The sequence below is a fragment of the Taudactylus pleione genome, unplaced genomic scaffold (assembly GCF_031769625.1).
Source record: "Taudactylus pleione unplaced genomic scaffold, aTauple2 ptg000113l, whole genome shotgun sequence".
Classification (NCBI taxonomy): Eukaryota; Metazoa; Chordata; class Amphibia; order Anura; family Myobatrachidae; genus Taudactylus; species Taudactylus pleione.
The window spans coordinates 14,073,262-14,100,755 of record NW_028284515.1 but is presented as its reverse complement, the minus strand read 5'-3'; the positions used below and the strand labels follow the sequence as shown (position 1 = coordinate 14,100,755).

Below are 27,494 nucleotides of genomic sequence, written 5' to 3'. Positions count from 1 at the left end.
TCAGCCTATGCACAAATGTACAGAGCCTGCAGTTCCGTCACCATACCCTCTGTGATCTCAGCCTATGCACAACCCTACAGAGCCTGCAGTTCCGTCACCATACCCTCTGTGATCTCAGCCTATGCACAACTCTACAGAGCCTGCAGTTCCGTCACCATGCCCTCTGTGATCTCAGCCTCTGCACAACTCTACAGAGCCTGCAGTTCCGTCACCATGCCCTCTGTGATGTAAGCCTATGCACAACCCTACAGAGCCTGCAGTTCTGTCACCATGCCCTCTGTGATCTCAGCCTATGCACAACCCTACAGAGCCTGCAGTTCAGTCACCATGCCCTCTGTGATCTCAGCCTATGTGAGAATGCACCGTTACAGCCCAGTTATGCCCTTTCACTTGCAAATGGAGATGTTTTACATTTGCGTACAACTGGATCTACCATAGTTTCATACACCTGGTTCCGTAGTATCCACAGAGGGGAAAATATGCCCGACACTCTGCATATTGGATTGAGGACCTCATTCAGACCCGCTCGCTCGATGCATATGCAGAATCTGCTAAGTGGAAGCAAGGCAGGCGATTGCACGGCAAGGCATTAGCACGCCCACTATATCTTGCCGTGCGATCGCCCTGTGTATGCAGACGCCCACAAGCCTGTCTTAAGACGCCCACTTGCGCACGTCATCTCTAGGAAGTGTATGCACCATCGGTAACATTGAGTACCATCGGAAGCAAATGCAGCGCTTGTGGTTGACCATACCCTGCCTCAAGTACTGCGAGCACTTCAGTGTAAGATTCAGCCAGGTGACGTGTACTATGACGCTGCCTTTTAATTATGCACGCCTCTACTACAGCGTTAGGACTCTCGGGCACGCCTGCGTTCGCATCTCCACGTCCCCGTTTCTAGCGGCCAGCTCCTGTCACCACCCACAAACTGATTCTCCTGTCACTCACTCTTCACGATCTCTCACACTGGTACGCGCACTGCGATGCGTATGCATGCGCACATTGCGAACCATCGGCAGCTACGAGCGAACTCATCCTAGCGAGAGGGTCTGAATCAGGTCTTGAGTTCAATTCTGCACCAACCACATATTTACTTTACTTATTACAGCACATACACACTTGCTTCTTTACTAATTTTGCTATATAGGCCTAAAAATATGCCCTCTGCTCCTTAACAGAATAGTGGAAATTTAGTTTCCTGATGATGCAGTGCCACCTAGTGGTTATATGGTGATAATACATGAAGATCAGGCATAAATAGGTTTTTTGTTTTTTTTTAAGTTTTAGGGTCACTGTATTTTTTATTTGTGCCAATGGCGCACGCAGGGAGGAGTCTGAGTACCCAGAAGCCCCCTCTGATGGGCCAAATTATTTTTTTCAGAGATGGAGACAGCTGTGTCTACATCTCAACACAACCCACGTCCGCTCGCTGTCTATACAGGGTAAACATGATGTGGGTACCCTTAAAAACTGGAAAGATTTACACAAGTAGCATAAATGTAAATTCTGCATACAAAGGCAGTACAGTATAATTAATTGTCATGAAGCATATAGAGCCCAATGAGTGATACTGTGCACTTATCCAGAGAACTGAATTCAGCAAGCCAAATAATAGGGGATACGGTGTCCTACATCTAGGAGGAGAGAAATAAGAATTACATTGAAACACAGAATTGGGACTGTGGTACTGTACACAGTAAGGTCAGATGTAGATAACATGTAATATATGACCAGATACAGAGGATTTTATCCAGGATTTACAATTAGATCTCAGAGTTGGCAAATGGACAAAGCTTATGAATTTCTAAATCCTGCATACCGGAATTGGTACTTTTGCACATGTCCATGCATAGTAATTGGTGCAGTCTTCTTGAATATCCATTTATTAAAATGCTTTAATACCCAACCCCCTTACTAAAGCTGTATTTGCCATTTATATGGGGGTTTGGCTGCTAGCGCCCAATGAGGGCACTGATTTTCCTTCCTGATTTGTTACTCCAGATTTTTTAGTCAGCTGGCACCTGCGTCTACTACTGTTCTCACCTGGCATAAACCTGGCACGTTCTTCTCTTCTCACCTAGTGCATCTACTACTGTTCTCACCTAGTGCATGTACTACTGTTCTCACCTGGCACGTTCTTCTGTTCTCACCTAGTGCATGTACTACTGTTCTCACCTAGTGCATGTACTACTGTACTCACCTGGGCATAAACCTGGCACGTTCTTCTGTTCTCACCTAGTGCATGTACTACTGTTCTCACCTGGCATAAACCTGGCACGTTCTTCTGTTCTCACCTAGTACATGTACTACTGTTCTCACCTAGTGCATGTACTGCTGTACTCACCTGGCATAAACCTGGCACGTTCTTCTGTTCTCACCTAGTGCATGTACTACTGTTCTCACCTGGCATACACCTGGCACGTTCTTCTGTTCTCATCTAGTGCATGTACTACTGTTCTCACCTAGTGCATGTACTACTGTTCTCACCTGGGCATAAACCTGGCACGTTCTTCTGTTCTCACCTAGTGCATGTACTGCTGTACTCACCTGGCATAAACCTGGCACGTTCTTCTGTTCTCACCTAGTGCATGTACTACTGTTCTCACCTGGCATACACCTGGCACGTTCTTCTGTTCTCATCTAGTGCATGTAATACTGTTCTCACCTAGTGCATGTACTACTGTACTCACCTGGCATAAACCTGGCACGTTCTTCTGTTCTCACCTAGTGCATGTACTACTGTTCTCACCAGGCATAAACCTGGCACGTTCTTCTGTTCTCATCTGGCATACACCTGGCACGTTCTTCTGTTCTCACCTAGTGCATGTACTACTGTTCTCACCTAGTGCATGTACTATTGTTCTCACCTGGGCATAAACCTGGCACGTTCTTCTGTTCTCACCTAGTGCATGTACTACTGTACTCACCTGGCATAAACCTGGCACGTTCTTCTGTTCTCACCTAGTGCATGTACTACTGTTCTCACCTGGCATAAACCTGGCACGTTCTTCTGTTCTCACCTAGTGCATGTACTACTGTTCTCACCTGGCATAAACCTGGCACGTTCTTCTGTTCTCACCTAGTGCATGTACAACTGTTCTCACCAGGCATAAACCTGGCATGTTCTTCTGTTCTCATCTGGCATACACCTGGCACGTTCTTCTGTTCTCACCTAGTGCATGTACTACTGTTCTCACCTAGTATAAACCTGGCACTTTCATCTGTTCTCACCTAGTGCATGTACTACTGTTCTCACCTAGTGCATGTACTACTGTACTCACCTGGCATAAACCTGGCACGTTCTTCTGTTCTCACCTAGTGCATGTACTACTGTTCTCACCTGGCATACACCTGGCACGTTCTTCTGTTCTCACCTAGTGCATGTACTACTGTTCTCACCTGGCATACACCTGGCACGTTCTTCTGTTCTCACCTAGTGCATGTACTACTGTTCTCACCTGGCATAAACCTGGCACGTTCTTCTGTTCTCACCTAGTGCATGTACTACTGTTCTCACCTGGCATAAACCTGGCACGTTCTTCTGTTCTCACCTAGTGCATGTACAACTGTTCTCACCAGGCATAAACCTGGCACGTTCTTCTGTTCTCATCTGGCATACACCTGGCACGTTCTTCTGTTCTCACCTAGTGCATGTACTACTGTTCTCACCTAGTGCATGTACTACTGTACTCACCTGGCATAAACCTGGCACGTTTACTGTTCTCACCTGGCATAAACCTGGCACGTTCTTCTGTTCTCACCTAGTGCATGTACTACTGTTCTCACCTGGCATAAACCTGGCACGTTCTTCTGTTCTCACCTAGTGCATGTACAACTGTTCTCACCAGGCATAAACCTGGCACGTTCTTCTGTTCTCATCTGGCATACACCTGGCACGTTCTTCTGTTCTCACCTAGTGCATGTACTACTGTTCTCACCTGGCATAAACCTGGCACGTTCTTCTGTTCTCACCTAGTGCATGTACTACTGTTCTCACCTGGCATAAACCTGGCACGTTCTTCTGTTCTCACCTAGTGCATGTACTACTGTTCTCACCTGGCATAAACCTGGCACGTTCTTCTGTTCTCACCTAGTGCATGTACTACTGTTCTCACCTGGCATAAACCTGGCACGTTCTTCTGTTCTCACCTAGTGCATGTACAACTGTTCTCACCAGGCATAAACCTGGCACGTTCTTCTGTTCTCATCTGGCATACACCTGGCACGTTCTTCTGTTCTCACCTAGTGCATGTACTACTGTTCTCACCTGGGCATAAACCTGGCACGTTCTTCTGTTCTCACCTAGTGCATGTACTACTGTTCTCACCTGGTATAAACCTGGCACTTTCATCTGTTCTCACCTAGTGCATGTACTACTGTTCTCACCTAGTGCATGTACTACTGTTCTCACCTGGCATAAACCTGGCACGTTCTTCTGTTCTCACCTAGTGCATGTACTACTGTTCTCACCTGGCATAAACCTGGCACGTTCTTCTGTTCTCACCTAGTGCATGTACTACTGTTCTCACCTGGCATAAACCTGGCACGTTCTTCTGTTCTCACCTAGTGCATGTACAACTGTTCTCACCAGGCATAAACCTGGCACGTTCTTCTGTTCTCACCTAGTGCATGTACTACTGTTCTCACCTAGTGCATGTACTACTGTTCTCACCTGGGCATAAACCTGGCACGTTCTTCTGTTCTCACCTAGTGCATGTACTACTGTTCTCACCTGGTATAAACCTGGCACTTTCATCTGTTCTCACCTAGTGCATGTACTACTGTTCTCACCTAGTGCATGTACTACTGTACTCACCTGGCATAAACCTGGCACGTTCTTCTGTTCTCACCTAGTGCATGTACTACTGTTCTCACCTGGCATAAACCTGGCACGTTCTTCTGTTCTCACCTAGTGCATGTACTACTGTTCTCACCTAGTGCATGTACTACTGTTCTCACCTGGCATAAACCTGGCACGTTCTTCTGTTCTCACCTAGTGCATGTACTACTGTTCTCACCTGGCATAAACCTGGCACGTTCTTCTGTTCTCACCTAGTGCATGTACTACTGTTCTCACCTGGCATAAACCTGGCACGTTCTTCTGTTCTCACCTAGTGCATGTACAACTGTTCTCACCAGGCATAAACCTGGCACGTTCTTCTGTTCTCATCTGGCATACACCTGGCACGTTCTTCTGTTCTCACCTAGTGCATGTACTACTGTTCTCACCTGGTATAAACCTGGCACGTTCTTCTGTTCTCACCTAGTGCATGTACTACTGTTCTCACCTAGTGCATGTACTACTGTTCTCACCTGGCATAAACCTGGCACGTTCTTCTGTTCTCACCTAGTGCATGTACTACTGTTCTCACCTAGTGCATGTACTACTGTTCTCACCTGGCATAAACCTGGCACGTTCTTCTGTTCTCACCTAGTGCATGTACTACTGTTCTCACCTGGCATAAACCTGGCACGTTCTTCTGTTCTCACCTAGTGCATGTACAACTGTTCTCACCAGGCATAAACCTGGCACGTTCTTCTGTTCTCATCTGGCATACACCTGGCACGTTCTTCTGTTCTCACCTAGTGCATGTACTACTGTTCTCACCTAGTGCATGTACTACTGTTCTCACCTGGGCATAAACCTGGCACGTTCTTCTGTTCTCACCTAGTGCATGTACTACTGTACTCACCTGGGCATAAACCTGGCACGTTCTTCTGTTCTCACCTAGTGCATGTACTACTGTTCTCACCTGGTATAAACCTGGCACTTTCATCTGTTCTCACCTAGTGCATGTACTACTGTTCTCACCTGGGCATAAACCTGGCACGTTCTTCTGTTCTCACCTAGTGCATGTACTACTGTTCTCACCTGGTATAAACCTGGCACTTTCATCTGTTCTCACCTAGTGCATGTACTACTGTTCTCACCTAGTGCATGTACTACTGTACTCACCTGGCATAAACCTGGCACGTTCTTCTGTTCTCACCTAGTGCATGTACTACTGTTCTCACCTGGCATAAACCTGGCACGTTCTTCTGTTCTCACCTAGTGCATGTACTACTGTTCTCACCTGGCATAAACCTGGCACGTTCTTCTGTTCTCACCTAGTGCATGTACAACTGTTCTCACCAGGCATAAACCTGGCACGTTCTTCTGTTCTCATCTGGCATACACCTGGCACGTTCTTCTGTTCTCACCTAGTGCATGTACTACTGTTCTCACCTAGTGCATGTACTACTGTACTCACCTAGTGCATGTACTACTGTTCTCACCTGGGCATAAACCTGGCACGTTCTTCTGTTCTCACCTAGTGCATGTACTACTGTTCTCACCTGGTATAAACCTGGCACTTTCATCTGTTCTCACCTAGTGCATGTACTACTGTTCTCACCTAGTGCATGTACTACTGTACTCACCTGGCATAAACCTGGCACGTTCTTCTGTTCTCACCTAGTGCATGTACTACTGTTCTCACCTGGCATAAACCTGGCACGTTCTTCTGTTCTCACCTAGTGCATGTACAACTGTTCTCACCAGGCATAAACCTGGCACGTTCTTCTGTTCTCATCTGGCATACACCTGGCACGTTCTTCTGTTCTCACCTAGTCCATGTACAACTGTTCTCACCAGGCATAAACCTGGCACGTTCTTCTGTTCTCATCTGGCATACACCTGGCACGTTCTTCTGTTCTCACCTAGTGCATGTACTACTGTTCTCACCTAGTGCATGTACTACTGTTCTCACCTGGGCATAAACCTGGCACGTTCTTCTGTTCTCACCTAGTGCATGTACTACTGTTCTCACCTGGTATAAACCTGGCACTTTCATCTGTTCTCACCTAGTGCATGTACTACTGTTCTCACCTGGCATAAACCTGGCACGTTCTTCTGTTCTCATCTGGCATACACCTGGCACGTTCTTCTGTTCTCACCTAGTGCATGTACTACTGTTCTCACCTGGGCATAAACCTGGCACGTTCTTCTGTTCTCACCTAGTGCATGTACTACTGTTCTCACCTGGTATAAACCTGGCACTTTCATCTGTTCTCACCTAGTGCATGTACTACTGTACTCACCTGGCATAAACCTGGCACGTTCTTCTGTTCTCACCTAGTGCATGTACTACTGTTCTCACCTGGCATAAACCTGGCACGTTCTTCTGTTCTCACCTAGTGCATGTACTACTGTTCTCACCTGGTATAAACCTGGCACGTTCTTCTGTTCTCACCTAGTGCATGTACTACTGTTCTCACCTGGCATAAACCTGGCACGTTCTTCTGTTCTCACCTAGTGCATGTACTACTGTTCTCACCTGGTATAAACCTGGCACGTTCTTCTGTTCTCACCTAGTGCATGTACTACTGTTCTCACCTAGTGCATGTACTACTGTTCTCACCTGGCATAAACCTGGCACGTTCTTCTGTTCTCACCTAGTGCATGTACTACTGTTCTCACCTAGTGCATGTACTACTGTTCTCACCTGGTATAAACCTGGCACGTTCTTCTGTTCTCACCTAGTGCATGTACAACTGTTCTCACCTGGCATAAACCTGGCACGTTCTTCTGTTCTCACCTAGTGCATGTACTACTGTACTCACCTGGTATTAACCTGGCACGTTCTTCTGTTCTCACCTAGTGCATGTACTACTGTTCTCACCTGGCATAAATGTGTCAAATATACTACTGTTCTCACCTGACATAAATCTGGCACATGTACAACTGTTCTCACCTGGCATATACTACTGTTCTCACCTGGCATAAAATGGGTGCATGTTCTTCTGTTCTCACTTAGTGCATGTACAACTGTTTTCACCTGGCATAAACCTGGTGCATATACTACCATTCTCACCTGGCATAAAATGGATGCATGTTCTTCTGTTCTCACTTAGTGCATGTACTTCTGTTCTCACTAGGTGCACGTACAATTGTTCTTACCTGGTATACATTTGGTGCATGTACTACTGTTGTCACCTGGTATAAACCTGATGCATGTACTCCACTTGCAGAGCTGGAAGCATCTTTCCATAACATCCAGCCCTGCAATCTGCACAAATGCAGATTTTATAAACACAATTTACTCCACAAATCAAATGCAATGCGTGTGATTGATGCAATGCGTGTGATTGATGCTATGCGTGTGATTGATGCAATGCGTGTGATTGATGCAATGCGTGTGATTATGCAATGCGTGTGATTGATGCAATGCGTGTGATTGATGTAATGCATGTGATTGATGTAATGCATGTGATTGATGCTATGCGTGTGATTGATGCTATGCGTGTGATTGATGCTATGCGTGTGATAGTTTGTCTTGTGATTTTCTAGGACATAAGATATATAAATTCCTTGTTCTGCCTGTGTATAGGTACACGCTTACATCATCAGTCACCTGAAGAAAGAGATGCCTGCAGTGTTCGGTAAAGAGGCCAAGAAGAAGGAATTGATTAACAAATTACCCGAAATCTTCCATCAGATCCAAAGAGAACAACAGATTTCGCCTGGGGACTTCCCTGATGTCAAGAGAATGCAGGTACTGATTTCTAAATCATTGATTCTAGACCACGCTTCCCCATAAGCTACCAGATGGGGATAAATTCAGTATTTTGGTCAACACTGGCATAACGTAGGTCTTGCAGAAAGTTACTGTAGCATGGAAATGATTGATAATGACCCTATTGTACTTTCAGTTGCATGTACAGGACTAATTTACTTGATATTTTCGGGACTTTCAGGGTTCTAGCGCTGTCTGTATAAACTATTGTGTGTCATAATGGGACTGATTCTGAGTCAGTAGCTGCCGTGCCCGCGTGTGCGACTTTACGCTAATACCACCTCAAGCCCTCCCCTGGTGTACATCTGTACGGTCTGCATGTGCAAGGACTGAGACCCCACTTTTAGATGCGGAAATCCTATTTGGTGCGCCTTTATACAAACCAGAGGACGCACCATTAAAAACTTGCACCAATCCCATGCCAGGGGCAGATTCTCCGCCTGAGTGTGGCCTCCAAAGTGAAGGACTAAGCGTCTAAGTTGGCAAAAACTTCGATGACCCTCCCATAAGACGGACTATCTTAGCGCGCCTGAATAGTCATCGCCCAGGAATGCCCTGCACTTTTCCAAGACACTTGGGATACGCTTTTTTCAATTGCAACTGCACCTTAGTTCGTACACGCTGTGGGGTGCAGGCGCTGAGCAACTTTTTAGCGACTTAGATACGTACGCAGTTGAAATACATCCACCATTTGCATTGCGTGCGATTCAGAGTCAGGCCCAATGAGTCACCACTCAATGCTGATGTTCCCATACAGATACGTGTCCTCAATGCGCCACACAGAGCGACTTGCCTGGTGTGAGTGAGACGCCAGGTCCCATGAAACTCTGCTGGCATCGGGCGTCTCTTTTTTTTGACGAAAATGTGTCTGAGTCTCAGTGAGATGTTACTAGGACGCACACGATGCGTCTAGAACGCACCAGGAAACTGCTGATCTATTCATATGTGACACTTGTGTATCTGTGCGCACCTGAGTCTGTATATGAACCACAACGGAACTTGGAATGAAACCAGCTGCGGCCGCTACATTGTAGCACTGCGTGTACAGATTGAGACTCAGTCACACCCAGATACACAAGTGTCACATATCAAATTAATCCGCACAATCTGTGGGTGCGTCCTAGTCACATCGCGTTGCAACGTAGGCGCATTTTCAGCAAAAAAAAGACATCTGGCGCTAGCAGAGTCTCACGGGCCCTGGTGCGCCAAGAGGGGCTTTTGGGTGTGACTGCTGCAAAGATGTGTAAGGACATTATTATTTGTTACTGCACATGCGCAAAATACCCCCACGGCGCATGTTACCCTGGTTATAAGCAAAAAGTTGCAGTTGCGTATGCCAGAGAATGTATCAGAGGCAAAGCGATAGGCGGTCCTGGCTGGTGACTGGAGGTGGCCTGAAGTGAATGCAAAAAGTAAATCGGCCTCATGGGCGTTTTAAGGTGTCGTTGAAATTTTTTTGTGAAAGTGGCCGCGTTCCCAGACGCAGTCACAGATGCTGTGACAGCGTGCACTGGCACGGAAAGTGGGCGTCTCAGGGCCTGGACATTCCGGCGCATGGTAGCACACAAGGGGAGGAAACTAGCATTTGGAGAACTATCTGTACGCCTGGATGGGAACTCTTGTGGCTTACTGTCTGTAAGAGAACCACATTACCAGCGGGGCCAGCTGTATTTCACTAATGCTTGTCCTACTCGTTGGTGCTTTCACAGAACAAAAACTGACCTTGTGAACCAGCTAACAAGTGTAATTATTGTGAAACCTTTTAAAGTTTACAAATAAAAAGTAGAATGTCCCTTAGATACAAATTAGAGAATAATTGAATAGTATGCTTAGGGAGAACCCATTTTCTTTTTATTGTTTTTTTTATTTTCTGTAGAGAAATCTCATTCTGGGAGACAAATAACGTTAGCACTATTTCCTCGCTAGTCTCCGAGTAAGACTTAAAATTGCCCTATGGTACCTTATAGAGGGGAAGGCCAGGCAAAAGGGCTAATTGTTACCTACGAACTATCCCCCCCCCCCCCCTTCCCTGCTCACACTTACCTTTCCATCCCCACAAAGTAAGACAGCGGGCAGTCATTTGGCCAAAAGTGTCTTCATGAACATTGCACTGAAATTAAATGCTTTACTGTACATTGCTTTGACAGATGTGATAAATGGGCATCATCTTCTAGTATTTTATAATGTCTTTGTAATCCACAGCAACAACTGGAGATGTATGACTTTTCTAAATTCCATGCTCTAAAACCTAAGCTGATTGAGACTGTGGACAACATGCTGTCCAATAAAATTGCTCCGCTACTGAATATGATTCGAGAGGAAGAGAGCAGCATGCCACCACAGATGGTTCATGGTGGCGCATTTGAGGGCACCATGGAAGGTCCCTTTGGCCAAGGTTATGGGGAAGGGGCAGGTGAAGGTGCTGGAGAAGAAGAATGGGTGGTGGCAAAGGATAAACCCATTTATGATGAGCTGTTCTATACATTGTCTCCAATCAATGGGAAGATCTCTGGAGTCAACGCCAAGAAAGAAATGGTGAACTCCAAATTGCCGAACAGCGTCCTGGGAAAAATCTGGAAGCTAGCCGATAATGATAAGGATGGCATGCTAGACGAAGAAGAATTTGCCTTGGCAAAGCACCTTATTAAGATTAAGCTGGAGGGCTATGAGTTGCCTAACGAGCTACCTCCTCACCTTTTACCTCCATCTCAAAGGAAGCCTCTGCAAAACTCTGACTGAAGAGCTTCGTAGTTAGAAACTTACCTCTTATTGGGGTAGATGTACTAAGCCTAGGAGAGAGAGAAAGTGGGGAGAGAGAGATAAAGCACCAGCCAACCAGCTCCTGTCATTTTGCTAACACCGCCTGTAACATGACCGTCAGGAGCTGATTGGCTGGTAATTTATCACTCTCCAAAGCTTAGTGCATCTGCCCCATTATCTCATCATTTGACAGCCGGAGAACCCAATTATAGAGAAAAGAACCGCAGTGTATTAAGCTAAACGCATTCTTTTAAGACATAGTCTTAACATTTTAACATGTATAGATTGATATGCTGTCTGTACATCCTTCTTAAATCTATTAGGCATCAGTGTGGGATATTATAATGTAAAACAAGAATTTATTTAAGTCAACAGACTGTGGTAGGATTGTGTTATTTTTAGTGGGTTTTTTTTCTTTTTATATATCTGCAGTCTGGTCTGCGACTTCACCAAGCTGCAATCCTGGGCATTGGAAATATGTACACAATATCGGGAATCTTATGGATCAGGCATACATAATTAATGGGCACTCATGGGTAGGAGATTCAATGGTGAAAGCAATTTTCTTGCTGCAAACGAGTGGCTTACTAGTAACAACTTAAACAATTTTATTATATTGTAGTATGTCTCTGGATTTGTGTTAAAGCTAAAAGGGTGACCCTTTCATATACTGTACCTCCCAAAGGGGGGAGATTTATTAAACCTTCTAAACAGGACAAGTGGAGATGTTGCCGGTAGCAACCAGATTCTAGTTATCATTTTATAGACTGTACTAGATAAATGATGGCTAGAACCTGTATTCTGTTGCTATGGGGAATGCCTCTACTGGTCCCTCTTTTTAGAAGGTTTGTTAAATCTCCCCCAAAATGTGATGTGCCCTCCCTCCTCCTTTATTTTTTTCTTTTTCTCTTGAATCAGTTTTTATTGAGACTATGTTTTAAAAGAATTCATATAATTTCAAATATGATGGCTGTTTGGGAGATGGACGAGAGTAACTGGAATTTCCTGCCTTGAAAATGGCACCAGGTTTATATATTTTACTTGTATATTTAAATCTTACACAATTTCACAGTGGACACAATTATTTGTTATTGGACGTATGGTAAGACTGACAGTATTTTTTTGCTGGGACACCTAATCATTAAAATACATGCAGAAATGTTGTTCCATATGCATACCTAAAATGCCTTACTAGATCAAGCTTTTTTTTATTGTTTAACAAATGTTCTTTATTTAGCAAATTTGTGTGACATTTCAACTAATCTAGTACACTAGACCTCACAAGCAAAACTTTGAGATATGGACCATGATGTACATTCAGTGTAACCTGACTGCCCGGTGAATCTTCATTATAAGCAGCTGTCGGTCCTTCTACAGCTTTCGGACCATAACATAATTGGAGCTGATAACAGGTAAAAAAAAGCTGAGTCTGCAAACATTTGAGTTGCTGTGACATCACTGGCCCCGCCTCTCTATATGAATCCACCAATCCACACAGTGAATTTCTACAAAGATAGCCTGCCTAGCTGCCAATCTCTGTTTGTTTAGCCAGAGAAGCACATTCCGTTGGTAATATGGTTACCTGCTGCAGAGAGAATGTTTGTTCATTTCAGTATAAACACTTCATGGTTTTCCATTCATATCATTCATCTTCAAAATGTGCAGCCTTTGATGTGCATTAAAGCAGAAATCCCACGTAGGTTTATTTTTATTTTTGCCCCTCTCTAAATAGTCAAGAACATTCTTAAGCATGCAACTGATAGTCCTTTTTCTTAGCTGCCCTTCTACAAATGATCTTTTTTTTCAAAATCTCTCTGGAGGGCACAACGTATGGCTTACTAGTCACATGTAGGCTCACGAATCTCAGCATGCCATGTGAAGGCAGAGTGATTTTACAGTAGAGAGCAGACAGAGCTCAGAGGGGTGTCCCGAAGCCTCACTTCTTAAATATATGTGCCATGTGACTGTGGTTGCCATGGTATTTTATAAGACTGCACTGATTTATACATTTAGAAATCATTAATAGCAGTCTTAAGAAACAAACCTAGTAAATTTTGCAAATACCAATATTATCCTTGTAGCCTGCCACATTGATTTATGTTTAAAAACAAAACTTCATGTTTTCATGGTATTGCTGCTTTAATGTCATATGTCAAATAGCTATAAAGTGATAAAATATATTTCTAAGAAAACTAGGTTAGTTGAAATGTCTTATGTTTTTTTTTTTTAAAGAACTTTAAAAGTATAGAAATGTGCGCTGTTTTATTACTGACTGTTATATTATGAACGTTCCTGAAATTGACAACACTCTAAGGGATATATTTACTAAACTGCGGGTTTTTAGAAGTGGAGATGTTGCCCACAGCAACCAATCAGATTCTACTTAACATTTATATAGCACCTTCTAGAAGATAATAGCTAGAATTTGATTGGTTGCTATCGGCAACATCTCCAATCCTAAAAATCCACATCTTAGTAATTATACCCCTAAGACACAATTTACACACAACTCATGAATAATGGTTTATATTCCACATAGGTCTTTTCCTGGTACTCTGCAAAACCCCATCTATTGTCATTTTCTCAAAATCCTTAGTATATGTGGATTGCTACAGTAATGTAACTCCTCAGCGTAAAACTGGGCTTATCTGAGAATTGATGGTTGCAGGTTACAGGTTACAAATGAATATGTGAAAAGAGAGAGAGGTTTCAGTTTAGTGCACTGTACTATATTCCACCTATCACTTAAACACATTTAATGGGCATAGCAAATGACTTTAAGCACTGCCAATATTTCTGAGAGAAATCCTTTTCCAAAAACCTGTTTCTTGAAGTCAGTATCTCCTATAGTAGATTTATTAAACATGCATACAGTACAGAATGGATCCATTGGATAAATGAGCTTATTAAAGGGAACATCATTCTGCAATGTGAATATTATGCTGGAAATAATATGTTAATATAAAATGTAGTCCAATGTATCTAACTGTGTTTTCATGTTTACAGAACTCCAGGGTAGTGAGATGTTAATAATCCTCTTTCCTGCTAGTTAGAATGAACATAAATGACCAATTGCCTTATATTTTTAAGGACCAAAGCCCACGTTTTTACGGTCTTTTCACGCGCATTATAAAGTGAAGGCACGGTGGAGGTCATTAATGAAGTGCTCAATGACTGCTGTAAAGTGCAAAACTAGCTTTTGGACCAACAGAGTGCCTTGATTTGTGCCAGTGTCCCTGTATCTCAGAGGAGGCGTATGGGGTTATGGAACAAGGGGACATTGGGCCAAGTGATGTTCTTTCTTGGCAACATACGGACTAGGTGCCCTAATGTGCCTAATTTCACACACCACTGCAGTAACTAGATTTCCTCTTTTTTATTTTTAAATTATGTTTATTTAAACGATATGGGGTTGGAGAGGGCCATATACGGGTGTTATATTTGGACGTTGTTTCTACTCTGTAAAGGACATGAAGTTTGTTACGGCTCAGAGCTGTGCCAGGAGTTCAGGAAAAAAATGTCAAAAGTGCTTTCCATGGAAAGGGTTAGTACTAATGTATTCAGCTTTTCAAAATGGCGCTTGCATAGTGCTTCCTTTTGGTTTTCCGCACACTTCTAACTTATGGAGGTATGGAAGTAGATGGTAGGTCTGAGCCTTGATGTGCAAGTAGCGGACCATCCAGGCACACCAGTATAGAACCAACGCATTTCACTATACAAATTAGATGAACTTCATAATTGACCTCCAGGGTGCCTCACTAGTGTCTCTGGTTCCTCTTAAATTTATAAGGTTGAATTGTCCAGGACAGACCAAATATCATGCTTTTATTATTGTTCTAAACTTAAATAAAATTAATTTAACATCAAATGACACAACGGGAGAATTTTCTATTAAAATGTCCTGGCTTGAAAATGGTGTTGTCTACCACGTAGAGGTTAAGAGGAAAATATACAAGATGTTCTACACTCCATTTAAGAAGAACACAGAATCATTCCATTGTCATTCCCCATACTCCAAATGATTGTGTTTTTCAGGCAGGGTTCACCGGAAGCAACTAACCAGTGAATTTGCTTTGTACACATACTTGTGCTGTAAACTTCACAGAGTAATATAAATAATGTAGATTTATTTTTTAACTTGAGTCTTTTTAGTCTGACCTGCAATATTATTTACCTAATAAAAATATTACCTGAATATTTACCACCTTTGTTTGTTCTTCAATTACTGTCATGTTTAAAAGCTATTGTGTATCCTATTTTCTTACTGTTTTTTGTAATACTGGCAAGTTACCTGAAATGATTAGCTCTGGATGCGTTTATGAAATCAGCTGGATGGTCATTGAAAGCTGCATACATATATGGCATGATTTGTGGGTTTTTGTTTTTACTGCAGTTTTTATTTTGTTAGTGCCAATTGTTCACTTGCATGCCCATGGGTAGGTGGGAATGATAAGAACCAGCCAGCATGTAGCCAAACACAAAAAACAATCACAGAAGATAAGAGACACTTATAAAATCTAGCAGTGTCAATTAGTTATACTCTGTAGGAGCAGCTTTATATAGAGAGTATCTGCTATACCCCAACTTAATACAATAATTAAAAGTTATTTTTACATAACAAGGAGCGCATTTAAATTTGACAAAAACTATATTTAATAGCCCAAAACATACATATCTAATAATTCCTTTGTAGAAATATACACAGTAGCACAAGAGAACACTCTTACATAATCTACTGCATGCTCTAATAACAATTCCAATTTGCGTATATATATATATATATATATATATATTGTGATAGGATCACTGGTAAAGTGGTCTGTGGCAGGTACATTTGTCCCAGATTCCTGTCTTTTGTGTTTTAAACCCCCAGGAGAAAGTCTGCAGTGTAGCAGGCTTGAGTTTCGGCTTTTTGAAAAGTCGGTTTGGGACCTGGGGGTTGTGGGTGAGAGGAGAGGGAGGGCTCCACCCACGGCCACTCCAGGTTTTGGTTCTCGCAGCCTGGTAACAGGCTTGTTAGTTTTCCACCTGAGAGTGGCCAATATAAGCCTAGTTTGTTTAGGGCTGATTGTCTCACCTGGGAGAGCAGAGAGGGAGTTTGCTCAGAGACACTTGAAAACCTAACTGTAAGTGTTGTGCTGTGCTTTTGTTGCTGGTGAGGGCATTAGGCCCTGCCAGGTTCTGGTAGTGAGGGAACTACCTGTGAAGTTAGTGCCCCGACAGGGCTAGGATTTACGTTTATGTTTTCTTTGTGTTATTTCTGACATTGCACAATAAAGACTGGCGCCGACCAGCTTGTACTTGCATCCAGTCTGGCGTACTGTTTCCCAGCTGCTGTGTGTGAAAGGAAGGAGTCCTCTACCCAGGAGTGGGACCCCCTAACCTAACTGTGTCACTATATATATATATATATATATATATATATATATTATAGAATCAGTATGATTTACCATGCGGCCGGCGGTTCTAATCCCGACAGCAGCAGCCTGGCAGGGGTCAGGTGTGAAGATCCCGATCGTTTTTTCTGGTAAGTTTCGCTAACCTAATTCCCTACCCTTACCCTCCTTTAGCGGTGCCTAACCTCCCCCCCAAGTGCCTAAACCTAACCCCCCCTTCCCCAAGCCTAAACCTAAGTCTCCCAGGGGGGTGCCTAACCCTAATCTCCCCCCGAGGGTGCCTAACCCCCCCTTCCCCAAGCCTAACACTCCCTGGGGGGTGCCTAACCCTAACTGGTTAAATATGCACTAGTATTGTGGACAATTGCCAAGTTGTGACCACACAAACAGTGTACATTGGCAGCAATTGAGGCCAGGCTTTATTTTTCCTCTGTCTACTTTTCTTATTGCCTCTCTACCCCTCCCCGCACTCCCACTTCCGCTTTCTCTCCCTCCTCTGCCATCTCTCACCTCAGTATTTTTCCTCCCTTTTCCTCTCTCCTAGTCTTTCTCCCCCATCACTTTCCTTATTCTTACCACTGTCTCCGTCTCACTCTCTCTGTCTGTCCCTGTTAGGATTTGCGGTTGGCAGATCATCTTGATTGCAGTTCCCAGTCTTAGTTGCTACTGGGACACTGCATTTTTTCCTGTCTGTCTGTGTGCTGATCTCATGTGTTCATTAATTACTGTCTGTGTGCAGTATTAGCTGCACACTAGTTAATTGTCCTGTCTGTGTGCACAGGCCAGGTGCACACTAGTCTGTCATTAGGGAGGCTTGCAGGGCTTTCTCTGATTGGACCCTGTATCTGTTAAATTACAGCCAGCCCTTCACTCCATGCCGGTGATAGAGTATTCGTGTTTCTGGTTCTGGCTTAGTCTCCTGTCACCTAGTCGAGCTCCAGTTCTCCTGTCTATTGTATTGTGTTATTCTGCCGTTTGTGTCATCCAGGTGGCACGGTTCGCTTATCATCTACCTGCTGTTAGTGTCATCTTGGCGCCACAGTTCGCATACCTGTCCTCTGCCGTTCGTGTCATCCAGACAGCACGGACAGTACTCTGTGTCCAGAGCATGCAGCCCAGCGTGCACTGCTTTTGTCAACCCGGAGGCACAGGCCGCATTACAGCATCAGCTGCTTGTGTCAACCCGGTGGTACAGGCTGCACTACAACATCAGCTGCTTGTGTCAACCCGACGGCACAGGCCACACTGCTGCGTTAGCTGCTTGAGTCAACCTGGCGGCACAGGCCACACTTCAGCGTGTTCACTGCGCCATCCGGCGTATCAACGCCAGTGACTTCATTATTGCACAGATCTTCATCTGCCACATCTTGCCAAGTTTATTCAGCCCTCAAGGCTGCTGCACGGCCTAAAGGCTGCTTCATATTCTGCGGCCCACTGGCCACAGCTAGCCAAGATATGCCAGCCCTCAAGGCTGCTACATGGCCCAAAGGCTGCTTCATATCCCACGGCCCACCGGCCACAGCTAGCCAAGATATACCAGTCCTCAAGGCTGCTGCACTGCCGCATCTAGCCAAGAAATTCCAACCCCCAAGGCTGTAGCGGGACTATACCCTAAAGCAGGGGTCTCAAACCTTGGCCCTCCAGCTGCTATGGAACTACACATCCCAGCATGCACTGACACCTTTTTGATATAACTGCATTCTAAACCTATGGCAGTGCATGCTGGGATGTTTAGTTCCACAGCAGCTGGAGGGCCAAGGTAGAAGACTCCTGCCCTAAAGGGTCACGTACGTGGCATAACATTATCATCGCCCAAATATATTTATCTTGAGGGTATTTTTTGGTGATCTGTTAAGGAGCCAACTCGGAATCTTGCCCAGGTTCTGACCACACAGGTTCAGCTGCCAACTCAGAAAGTGCAGCAACTCTCCGGGTAGAGGAGACCCGGGGTACTGCTGTGACAGAACCAAAACTGAATCTGCCTGATCGGTTTTCTGGAAACCATAAGGATTTTCTAAGTTTCAGAGAGCTGTAAGCTCTGCTTTAGGCTCCGACCCATGTCTTCAGGCTCTCAGATCCAACAAATTGGGATAGTAATTTCCTTGTTACAGGAGGATCCCCACAGACTTGGGCCTTTGGTCTCCCTTCCATTAGTCCGGCACTGCAGACCGTAGACTTGTTTTTTGCTGTTTTGGGTCTGCTCTATGATGACCCGGATAAAGCAGCTATGGCAGAGGCGAGTCTTAGGTTTTTAAAACAGGAGAATAGAGCTGCCGAGGACTATAGTTCAGAGTTCCGGAGATGGGCGGTCGATGCTGGCTGGAATGACCCAGCCTTATGTAGCCAGTTTCGTTGGAGGTTGTCAGATCAACTAAAGGATATCCTGGTCAAGTATCCTTCGCCCGAGATCTCTGTACAAGCTCATGAATTTGGCTCTTCATGTCGATCGAAAGACTCCGGGAGCGCCATGTAGAGAGGAGTCTGCCTTCCTTGCCTCTGCTCGACTCTGAAGAACCGATGCAACTGGGAGCGTTTCGTCTTCCTACCGAGGAGAAACATAGGAGACGTATGTTGGGTCTGTGCCTTTACTGCAGTGGTAAAGCCATATAGCCCAATTCTGTCCTTTAAAGTCGGGAAAAGGAAAGGTCTTGATGAGTTAGGGGAGGTACATTTAGGCCTTGCATCCATCTCCCCCAAAAATTCGGTTGTCATTACCGCAGCAATCACTCTGTCCAACAGTCAGGTCTCTGTTCCTGCATTTATCGACAGCGGAGCTGTGAAGAACTTTATGGACATTGCTTTTTTTCAAAACCTTGGGCCTGAATCCTTGTCCTCACCTGTGTCAGTGATTGGATTAGATGGGACAAGTCTGTCTAAACTCCCAGTAACCTGCCATACTCCTCCTTTGCAATTGTCAGTTGGAGCTCTTCATCGAGAAGAATTGTCGTTCCTCCTTCTGCAGTGTCCGCTGGGTCCAGTCATGTTGGGATTACCGTGGCTAAAACGACATAATCCCATGATCCAGTGGCAAACTGGTAAGATTCTTCAGTGTGGATCGACTTGCTTATCTCAATGCCTGTTCCGTCCGATTCGTCTGGTTGATGCCGTCTCATTCAAATCCTCGCCTATTCCGGCTCTTTAATGTGACCTATCCGAGGTTTTCTGTAAGAGGCTGATGTCCTGCCGCTGCACTGTTCTTTTGACTGCGCCATCGATCTGTTACCAGGTGCCAGGCTTCCAAAGAGCAGATTTATATGCTTTATCTATTTTGGAGGATAAAGCCATGCAAAAAGATATTCAAGAAGCTCTGTATAAGGAATTAATTTGTCCTTCAAAATCCCCAGTAGCAGTGGGGTTTTTCTTTGTCAAGAAGAAGGATGGATCCCTCCAGACCCTGCATAGACTTCCGTGGACTGAATAAGATCACAGTCAAAAATGCGTATCCCTTACCACTCATCTCCGTTCTCTTTGATCAACTGCGAGAGGCCTCCATCTTTTCTAAGATTGATCTTTGAGGCCCATGCAACCTCATTCGCATCAGGAAAGTAGACGAGTGGAAGACGGCATTTAACACTCATTCGGGACATTTTGAATATCTTATCATGCTGTTCGGCCTCTCCAACACCCAGCCATCTTTCAAGATTTCATCAATGAAGTGTTAAAGGATTTCTTGGGAGTCTTTGCAGTGGTTTATTTTGATGACATCCTTATCTATTCTAAGTCTGTAGAGGAACAGCGCGGATATATACGGTAGATTTTGCAAAGACTTTTGTATAACAATTTATATGCCAAATTAGAGAAGTGCGAATTTGACGTGAATGAGGTGTCGTTTCTGGGATATATAATCTCTTAGCAAGGCTTCTCCATGGACCCTGGCAAGGTGAAGGCTATCCTGGATTGGGAACAACCCACTACAATGAAGGCCTTCCAGCAATTTCTAGGTTTTGCAAACTATTATCACAGATTTGTGAAGACCTTCTCTATAGTGTCGCCCATTGTTGAGTTAACAAAAAAAAGGAGCGGAGGTCACTGATTAGTCATCTGAGGCTATTCAGGCCTTTAATACTCTGAAAGCGGCATTTGTGTCTGCTACTGTCCTCCGGCACTCCAATACAGAGTTCCCGTTCATCGTCGAGGTCGACGCATCTGAGGTTGGAGTGGGCGCTATCCTTTCACAAAATGATATCAAAGATGGCAAACTTCACCCATGCACTTTCTTTTCCCAGAAGTTTGATTCAGCAGAGAGGAACCGGGAGCTTTTTTTTTAATTTATTTAGGAAGCTCACAAAAACAGATATGGAAGAAATAAACAGAATAAGCCTTACAAATGAACTATTTTTAAATCAAATTATTGGCAGTAAACCAAAACATATAAGGGGATTGGTAGAAGGGGGGAAGGCATAGGGGGGGAGGTGGGAAACAGGACTACCAAGAGAAATAAGGTATCGTAAAGAATACCAGATATTGGACAGAAAGCGTTAGAAGAAGAAAGTGCCGCTTGAAGAACAAGAAAAGTATTCAGCTAGTTAGAGGAGTTTGCCAATTAGAGACCAGAGCAGAGGGAGCAGAGTCATCCAATGCGCATGAGTCATATATGGGTAGCAAGTGTGGAGATCAAAGGTGGAGCGGTGCCATCATATAAGAGCCACGGGGCCCAGACTTGGGAGAACATATGACCTCTATCATGAAGATAGTAAGTGATATTTTCCATCTCTGCTATATGCCTGATTTGCAACTTTAGGGAGAGAGGGATGGTGGAAGAGGGTTCTTCCAGTTGCGAGCAATCAAACTCCTGGCAGCAACTAAAATATGGGATAACAGTTTAACAGAGCGCTTACTAATATCAGGAGGGGGGAAACTTAAAAGGAAGGTCCATGGGTCCTCGCAGTTGGGTTGTCAAATATATTATTCAGAAGAGTATGGACCAAGGTCAAAAGAGTTCGAGGACTGGGCATGTCCAGATATGGGCTAGGGTACTCCGAAGCTCACAATTTTTCCAACAGAGGGGTGAAGCAGAGGGATACATATGGGAGAGCCGTACCGGGGTATATTACCAGCGGTAGTATAATTTATAAGAAGTTTCTTTAAGGCGGGTAGAGATAGGGAACCGGGAGCTTTTGGCCATGAAATGGGCCTTTGAGGACTGGAGGCACTGGTTAGAGGGGGCTAACAATGTAGTGACAGTTCTCACGGACCACAAGAATCTGGCCTACATAGAGACGGCAAAGAGGTACAATGCAAGACAGGCCCGCTGGGCCTTATTCTTTACCCGGTTCAATTATGTGATCTCATTCAGACCAGGGTCTAAGAATAGTAAGGCAGATGCCCTGTCTCAAAGCTTTTCCGTCAATCATCTTCCATGGGCCTCTGAAGAGAACATTATTCCGGTTTCTAGGATTCATTTTGCTGTGACCAGGACCCTGCCAGATTCTCTTAGCTCTTGTCAGTCTGAAGCCCCTCTTGAGAAACCATCAGGAGTGCTCTTTGTCCCTGAGAGACTGCGCAAGGATGTACTTTCATTCTTCAAAAGCGGGGGGGTCATCCAGGCATCGCTAGAACTTTGGAACTTTTGTCTCGTTCTGTTTGGTGGCAGTCCATGTCTCGAGACACTCATGAGTTTGTTTTGGCATGTGATATCTGCTCTAGAAACAAGATTCTCTGGACCGCTCCTCAAGGGTTGCTGTGTCCTCTTCCTACGCCCTCTAAGCCATGGACCCATATTGCAATGGACTTTGTTGTTGACCTTCCTGTGTCTTCGCATTGTTCTGTCATCTGGACCATCGTGGATCGGTTGTACAAAATGGTGCACTTTATTCCCTTGGGCAAGTTACCATCTGCTAAAGAGCTATCAGCACTATTTTTTCCCCATGTCTTCAGGCTCCATGGACTTCCAGTGGATATCGTCTCAGATCGTGGAACACAGTTCGTTGCCCGGTTTTGGAGATGTTTCTGTGCCGATCTGGGTATCAACGTCCGCTTATCCTCAGGCTATCATCCACAGCACAACGGTCAGACGGAGCGGGCCAATCAGTTCTTTGGAACAGTTCCTTCTCTATTTCATTTTCAAATGCCAAGACAATTGGGTTCCACTTCTGCCCTTTACGGAATTTGCATATAATAACTCCTGCCATTCTGCTTCCTCCGTTTCCTTTTTTTTGCATCTATGGGATACATCCCAGGAGTAACTAATTTTAATCCTCAACAACCAGAACTCCTTTTTCATCATCTGTTTCAAGGCTATGGTCAGTTTGTGTCATCCAGGCGGCACAGACAGTACTCTGTGTCCAGAGTACACAGCCCAGCATGCGCTGCTTGTGTCAACCCGGCGGCACAGGCTGCATTACAGCATCAGCTGCTTGTGTCAACCCGGTGGCACAGGCCGCACTACAGCGTCAGCTGCTTGTGTCAGCCAGGTGGCATATGCCACACTTTAGCGTGTTCAGTGCGCCATACGACGTACCAACGCCAGTGATTTTATTCTTCAGATCTTCAACGGCCACATCTTGCCAAGCTTATTCAGTCCTCAAGGCTGTTGCACGGCCCAAAGGCCACACCATATCCTACGGCCCACCGGCCACAGCTAGCCAAGATATAGCAGTCCTCAAGGCTGCTGTACACCCCAAAGGCTGCTTCATATTCTACAGCCCACCGGCCACAGCTAGCCAAGATATACCAGTCCTCAAGGCTGCTGCACGGCCCAAAGGCCACTTCATATTCTACGGATGACTGGCCACAGCTAGCCAAGATATACTAGTCCTCAAGGCTGCTGCATGGCCCAAAGGCCGCTTCATATCCTACGGCCCACCGGCCACAGCTAGCCGAGTAATTCCAGCTCTCAAAGCTGCTTCACGGCCGTATCTAGCCAAGAAATTCCAGCCCCCAAGGCTGTAGCAGGACTATACCCTAAAAGGTCATGTACATGGCATAAGTCCCCCCTCCCCGCATCACTGTTGTGCTCTCCCCCATTTTTTCTGTTCCTCTTTTCTCTCCCTTTGTGCGCTTCCTGCTATGGTCATGGGTGCCACTCTACTAGAGGCCCATGTACTGGGGGAGACATGGCCAAATCCCAGGGAGGTGTGGCCATGCCCACTCAAAAGAAAAACAAGGAGTTTGCAACTTCACGACTGCACTGGTGCTCCGATGGTCAAATGTGGGGCTCTGGCAGATTCACAGGATAACATTTGACCCCCTTGGCTGTGCTGAGGTAGAAGATAGGAATAGAGGGAGACAGAAGAGGGAGAGATGGGAGAGGGAGAATATGGGAATAGTGGGAGACCAAAGAGGGGGAAAAGGGAAAGTAATTAGATAGGGATAAGGGAAGAGAGAAGACTGGAATAGGGGGAGACAGAAGAGAGCAGACTGGGAAGAAAGAGAAGATGGAAATAGGGGGAGACTTGAAATGGAGAAGACTGGAAAGGGAGAGATGGAAGAGGGAGAAGATGAGAATAGGGGGAGACGTAAATGGAGAAGACTGGAAAAGGGGGAGATGTGAGAGAAAGAAGACAGGAATAGGGGGAGACGGGGAAGATGAGAATAGCTGGAGAAAGAAGACAAGTATTGTGGGAGAACTGATACAGAGAAGAGGCTAGGGGGAAACAGAAGACGGAGAAGACTGAAATAGGGGGAAATGGGAGAGGGAGTAGGGAAGCCAATCCCGCCCCAAATTTGTAATCTTGTGATTTGGGATTGAAAAAATCTTAATCCCGAGATTCCCGGAATTGAATTGTGACCACACAGACAGAAGTATAGCCAGCACCACTTCCTACATACACACACACACACACACGTATAGCCAGCACCACCATCTACACACACACACGTATAGCCAGCACTTCCTCTTACCCACACACACAGGAGTATAGCCAGCACCACTTCCTACATACACACACACACACGTATAGCCAGCACCACCACCTACACACACGCACACACACGTATAGCCAGCACTTCCTCTTACCCACACACACACAGAAGTATAGCCAGCACCACTTCCTACACACACACATACACGTATAGCCAGCACCGACTCCTACACACACATGTATAGCCAGCACTTCCTCTTACCCACACACAGTATAGCCTGCACTTCCTCTTTCACACACAGTATAGCCTGCACTTCCTCTTAACCCACACACAGTATAGCCTGCACTTCCTCTTACATACACAGTATAGCCTGCACTTCCTCTTAACCCACACACACAGTATAGCCTGCACTTCCTCTTACATACACAGTATAGCCTGCACTTCCTCTTACCCACACACAGTATAGCCTGCACTTCCTCTTACCCACACACACACAGTATACCTGCACTTCCTCTTACCCACACACAGTATAGCCTGCACTTCCTCTTACCAACACACAGTATAGCCTGCACTTCCTCTTACACACACACACACAGTATACCTGCACTTCCTCTTACCCACACACACAGTATAGCCTGCACTTCCTCTTTCACACACAGTATAGCCTGCACTTCCTCTTACCCACACACACACAGTATAGCCTGCACTTCCTCTTACCCACACACACAGTATAGCCTGCACTTCCTCTTACTCACACACACACAGTATAGCCTGCACTTCCTCTTACCCACACGCACAGAGTATAGCCTGCACTTCCTCTTACCCACACACAGTATAGCCAGCGCTTCCTCTTACACACACACAGTATAGCCAGTGCTTCCTCTTACCCACACACACACACAGTATAGCCAGCACTTCCTCTTACACACACAGTATAGCCTGCACTTCCTCTTACCCACACACACACAGTATAGGCAGCACACACCAACCTCGTTGAGTGTTACCTGTAGAATTGTTAAACTTTTGCTGCATTAACAGTATACACAGGGCAGGTGCTAGGTTTCTAGGCACCCTAGGTAAAGCTTCGCTCAACCGCCCCAGCTTTACCCATGTGCTGTAGTCGCACGCCCCCTTTTCTTCTCTGTGTCGGCGGATCTCTCCTGCCCCACACAGAATCTACTGCTCACCAGTGCCATCTCTGGTGATACTGCCACATATCCCCCTCCCCAGCTTGAAACCCCTGGGTTCAGTGACATGGGACGAGGCATTCTCATGACTATATCCCTCTTCACTCTCCTCATGAGGGAAATCCACTGCATTGACTGTCATACACATTCTTGTGATCTCTGGGGGTTTCATCCTCCAGATTCCAGAATTTATTTTCCTCCTACTCTTTTTCCTCACCTTATGGTAGCAATGGTACGTCTTGCTTTCTTTATGCAGTACTTGAGGGTAATCGGCATCACAAATTCAGGACCTTGGCTTTATGTCAACAGACAACGTACTGGCACAGTCACCCTCAGATTCCGGACTCCCGTGTCCACATAGGATACTTGAATATTTACTCCATTGATCCACATAATTTATCTCACGGCTTTGATGGCTATCTGCCACTTCATTAAGGCATAGATCTCTTGGACTTTCTTGTGCTCACGATTTTTGAGCCTTGAAAATCTGATGAACAATTTCAACATGTTCCACCAGAACACGATGGAGTTCATTTTCCACAGAGGTCTTTATTTTCCAATTCACTTTAGCTGGACATTTTACTTAAAGCTTTGTAATTTGAGACCACTTCACTTCCTCACAGATAAATCCAGCAGTACTGCAAATTCCATCCTGCTTGCATGAAGGATACATACATACATACATACATGAGTATTACTTTTCACAAGACTCTCAGATTGCAGCTGATTGCGCCCCACAACTTCTTGTTCCGCAAGTCTCAACGTTTGTACAGCTATTACAGACTCTGCCATGTTTAATTCACAAGGAATACATTTCTTTCCATCAGACATTCTGAAACTGCTCTAGCTGCAGCTAAATTGGATTGGAGAGTTTGTACTTGCTCCTTACAGCTGACTTTAAGACTGACCATCTCTTTTCCTTCACGGTCAGTTTCCCACTGAGCGCGAGTCTGTAGCATATGGCGATGCTTCTCTTTTACTTCACAAAACTTTTTAGCCAGAGAACTTTTCTCCAGTTCACAATCTTTAAGCTTTACTTGATGGGACACAATTAAAGAGTCTTTTTCTTTTAACACCAGAGTCAGATCCCCAATTCCACTTGCGTGCATTTTACATCACTCTGAAGTCTCTGGACACATTCTTTCAACTCTTTTACTTCCTGCTGAAGTACCACACACTTTTGCTGCAATTCAACAATATCTTGTTGTAATATGTCATTCTTTGCTAGGAGCACATCATTCTCATACTTTGTAACAAATTGGAAAAGTTTAGCTTCCTCTAGGTGTTCAGACATAGCTGCCAATTTGAGGTCTGTCTCTTTAAGAACTTCACGTTTATTTCTTCCTGCTCAAATGCCATTTTCAAAGAGGACAATTTGCTTCGTAATTTCTTTTCAGCTTGTTCATGAAAATTTCTCTCATCAGTCAATTGGTCTATTAAGTTATCAATCTTCCCAGCTTAATATACTGTATATTACTTTTCATTAAAAGCTTTACGCATTCTGTCATTTTTCCAGGCTGATATAGTCCTTTCTGGATGGACCTTGCACCATACACTGACCACACACACTGACATCTTTATTCTGCTTTGTAAATGTCTCTTTCAACGGAATAACACTGTTTACCCCATCAATTTGAAAGAATTCACCACAGAGGATTTCAAACAGCTTTAAATCCCTTCCATGTAATAGACTTTCTTCACATTCAGGCTGCAAACTCCCAGCCTGGGTTTTCCATTTCTCTAGACTGAGAATAAAACTTTGTAACAAGAATTCTGCCTTTAGAATTTTTATT

At 44.8% G+C, this 27,494-nt stretch overlaps 1 protein-coding gene across 1 annotated transcript in view; it reads left to right on the top strand.

Moving 5' to 3' along the window:
• The window catches only part of EHD4 (EH domain containing 4), a 91,090-nt gene extending 75,574 nt beyond the window's left edge, over positions 1–15,516 (top strand). The window contains exons 5-6 of the mRNA XM_088471254.1: positions 8,370–8,534; positions 10,758–15,516. Of these exons, the coding sequence (XP_088327380.1) occupies positions 8,370–8,534; positions 10,758–11,294 (702 nt within the window). The 3' untranslated portion in view covers positions 11,295–15,516. The remainder of the gene's footprint in view (positions 1–8,369; positions 8,535–10,757) is intronic.
• Positions 15,517–27,494: the final 11,978 nt, after the last annotated feature.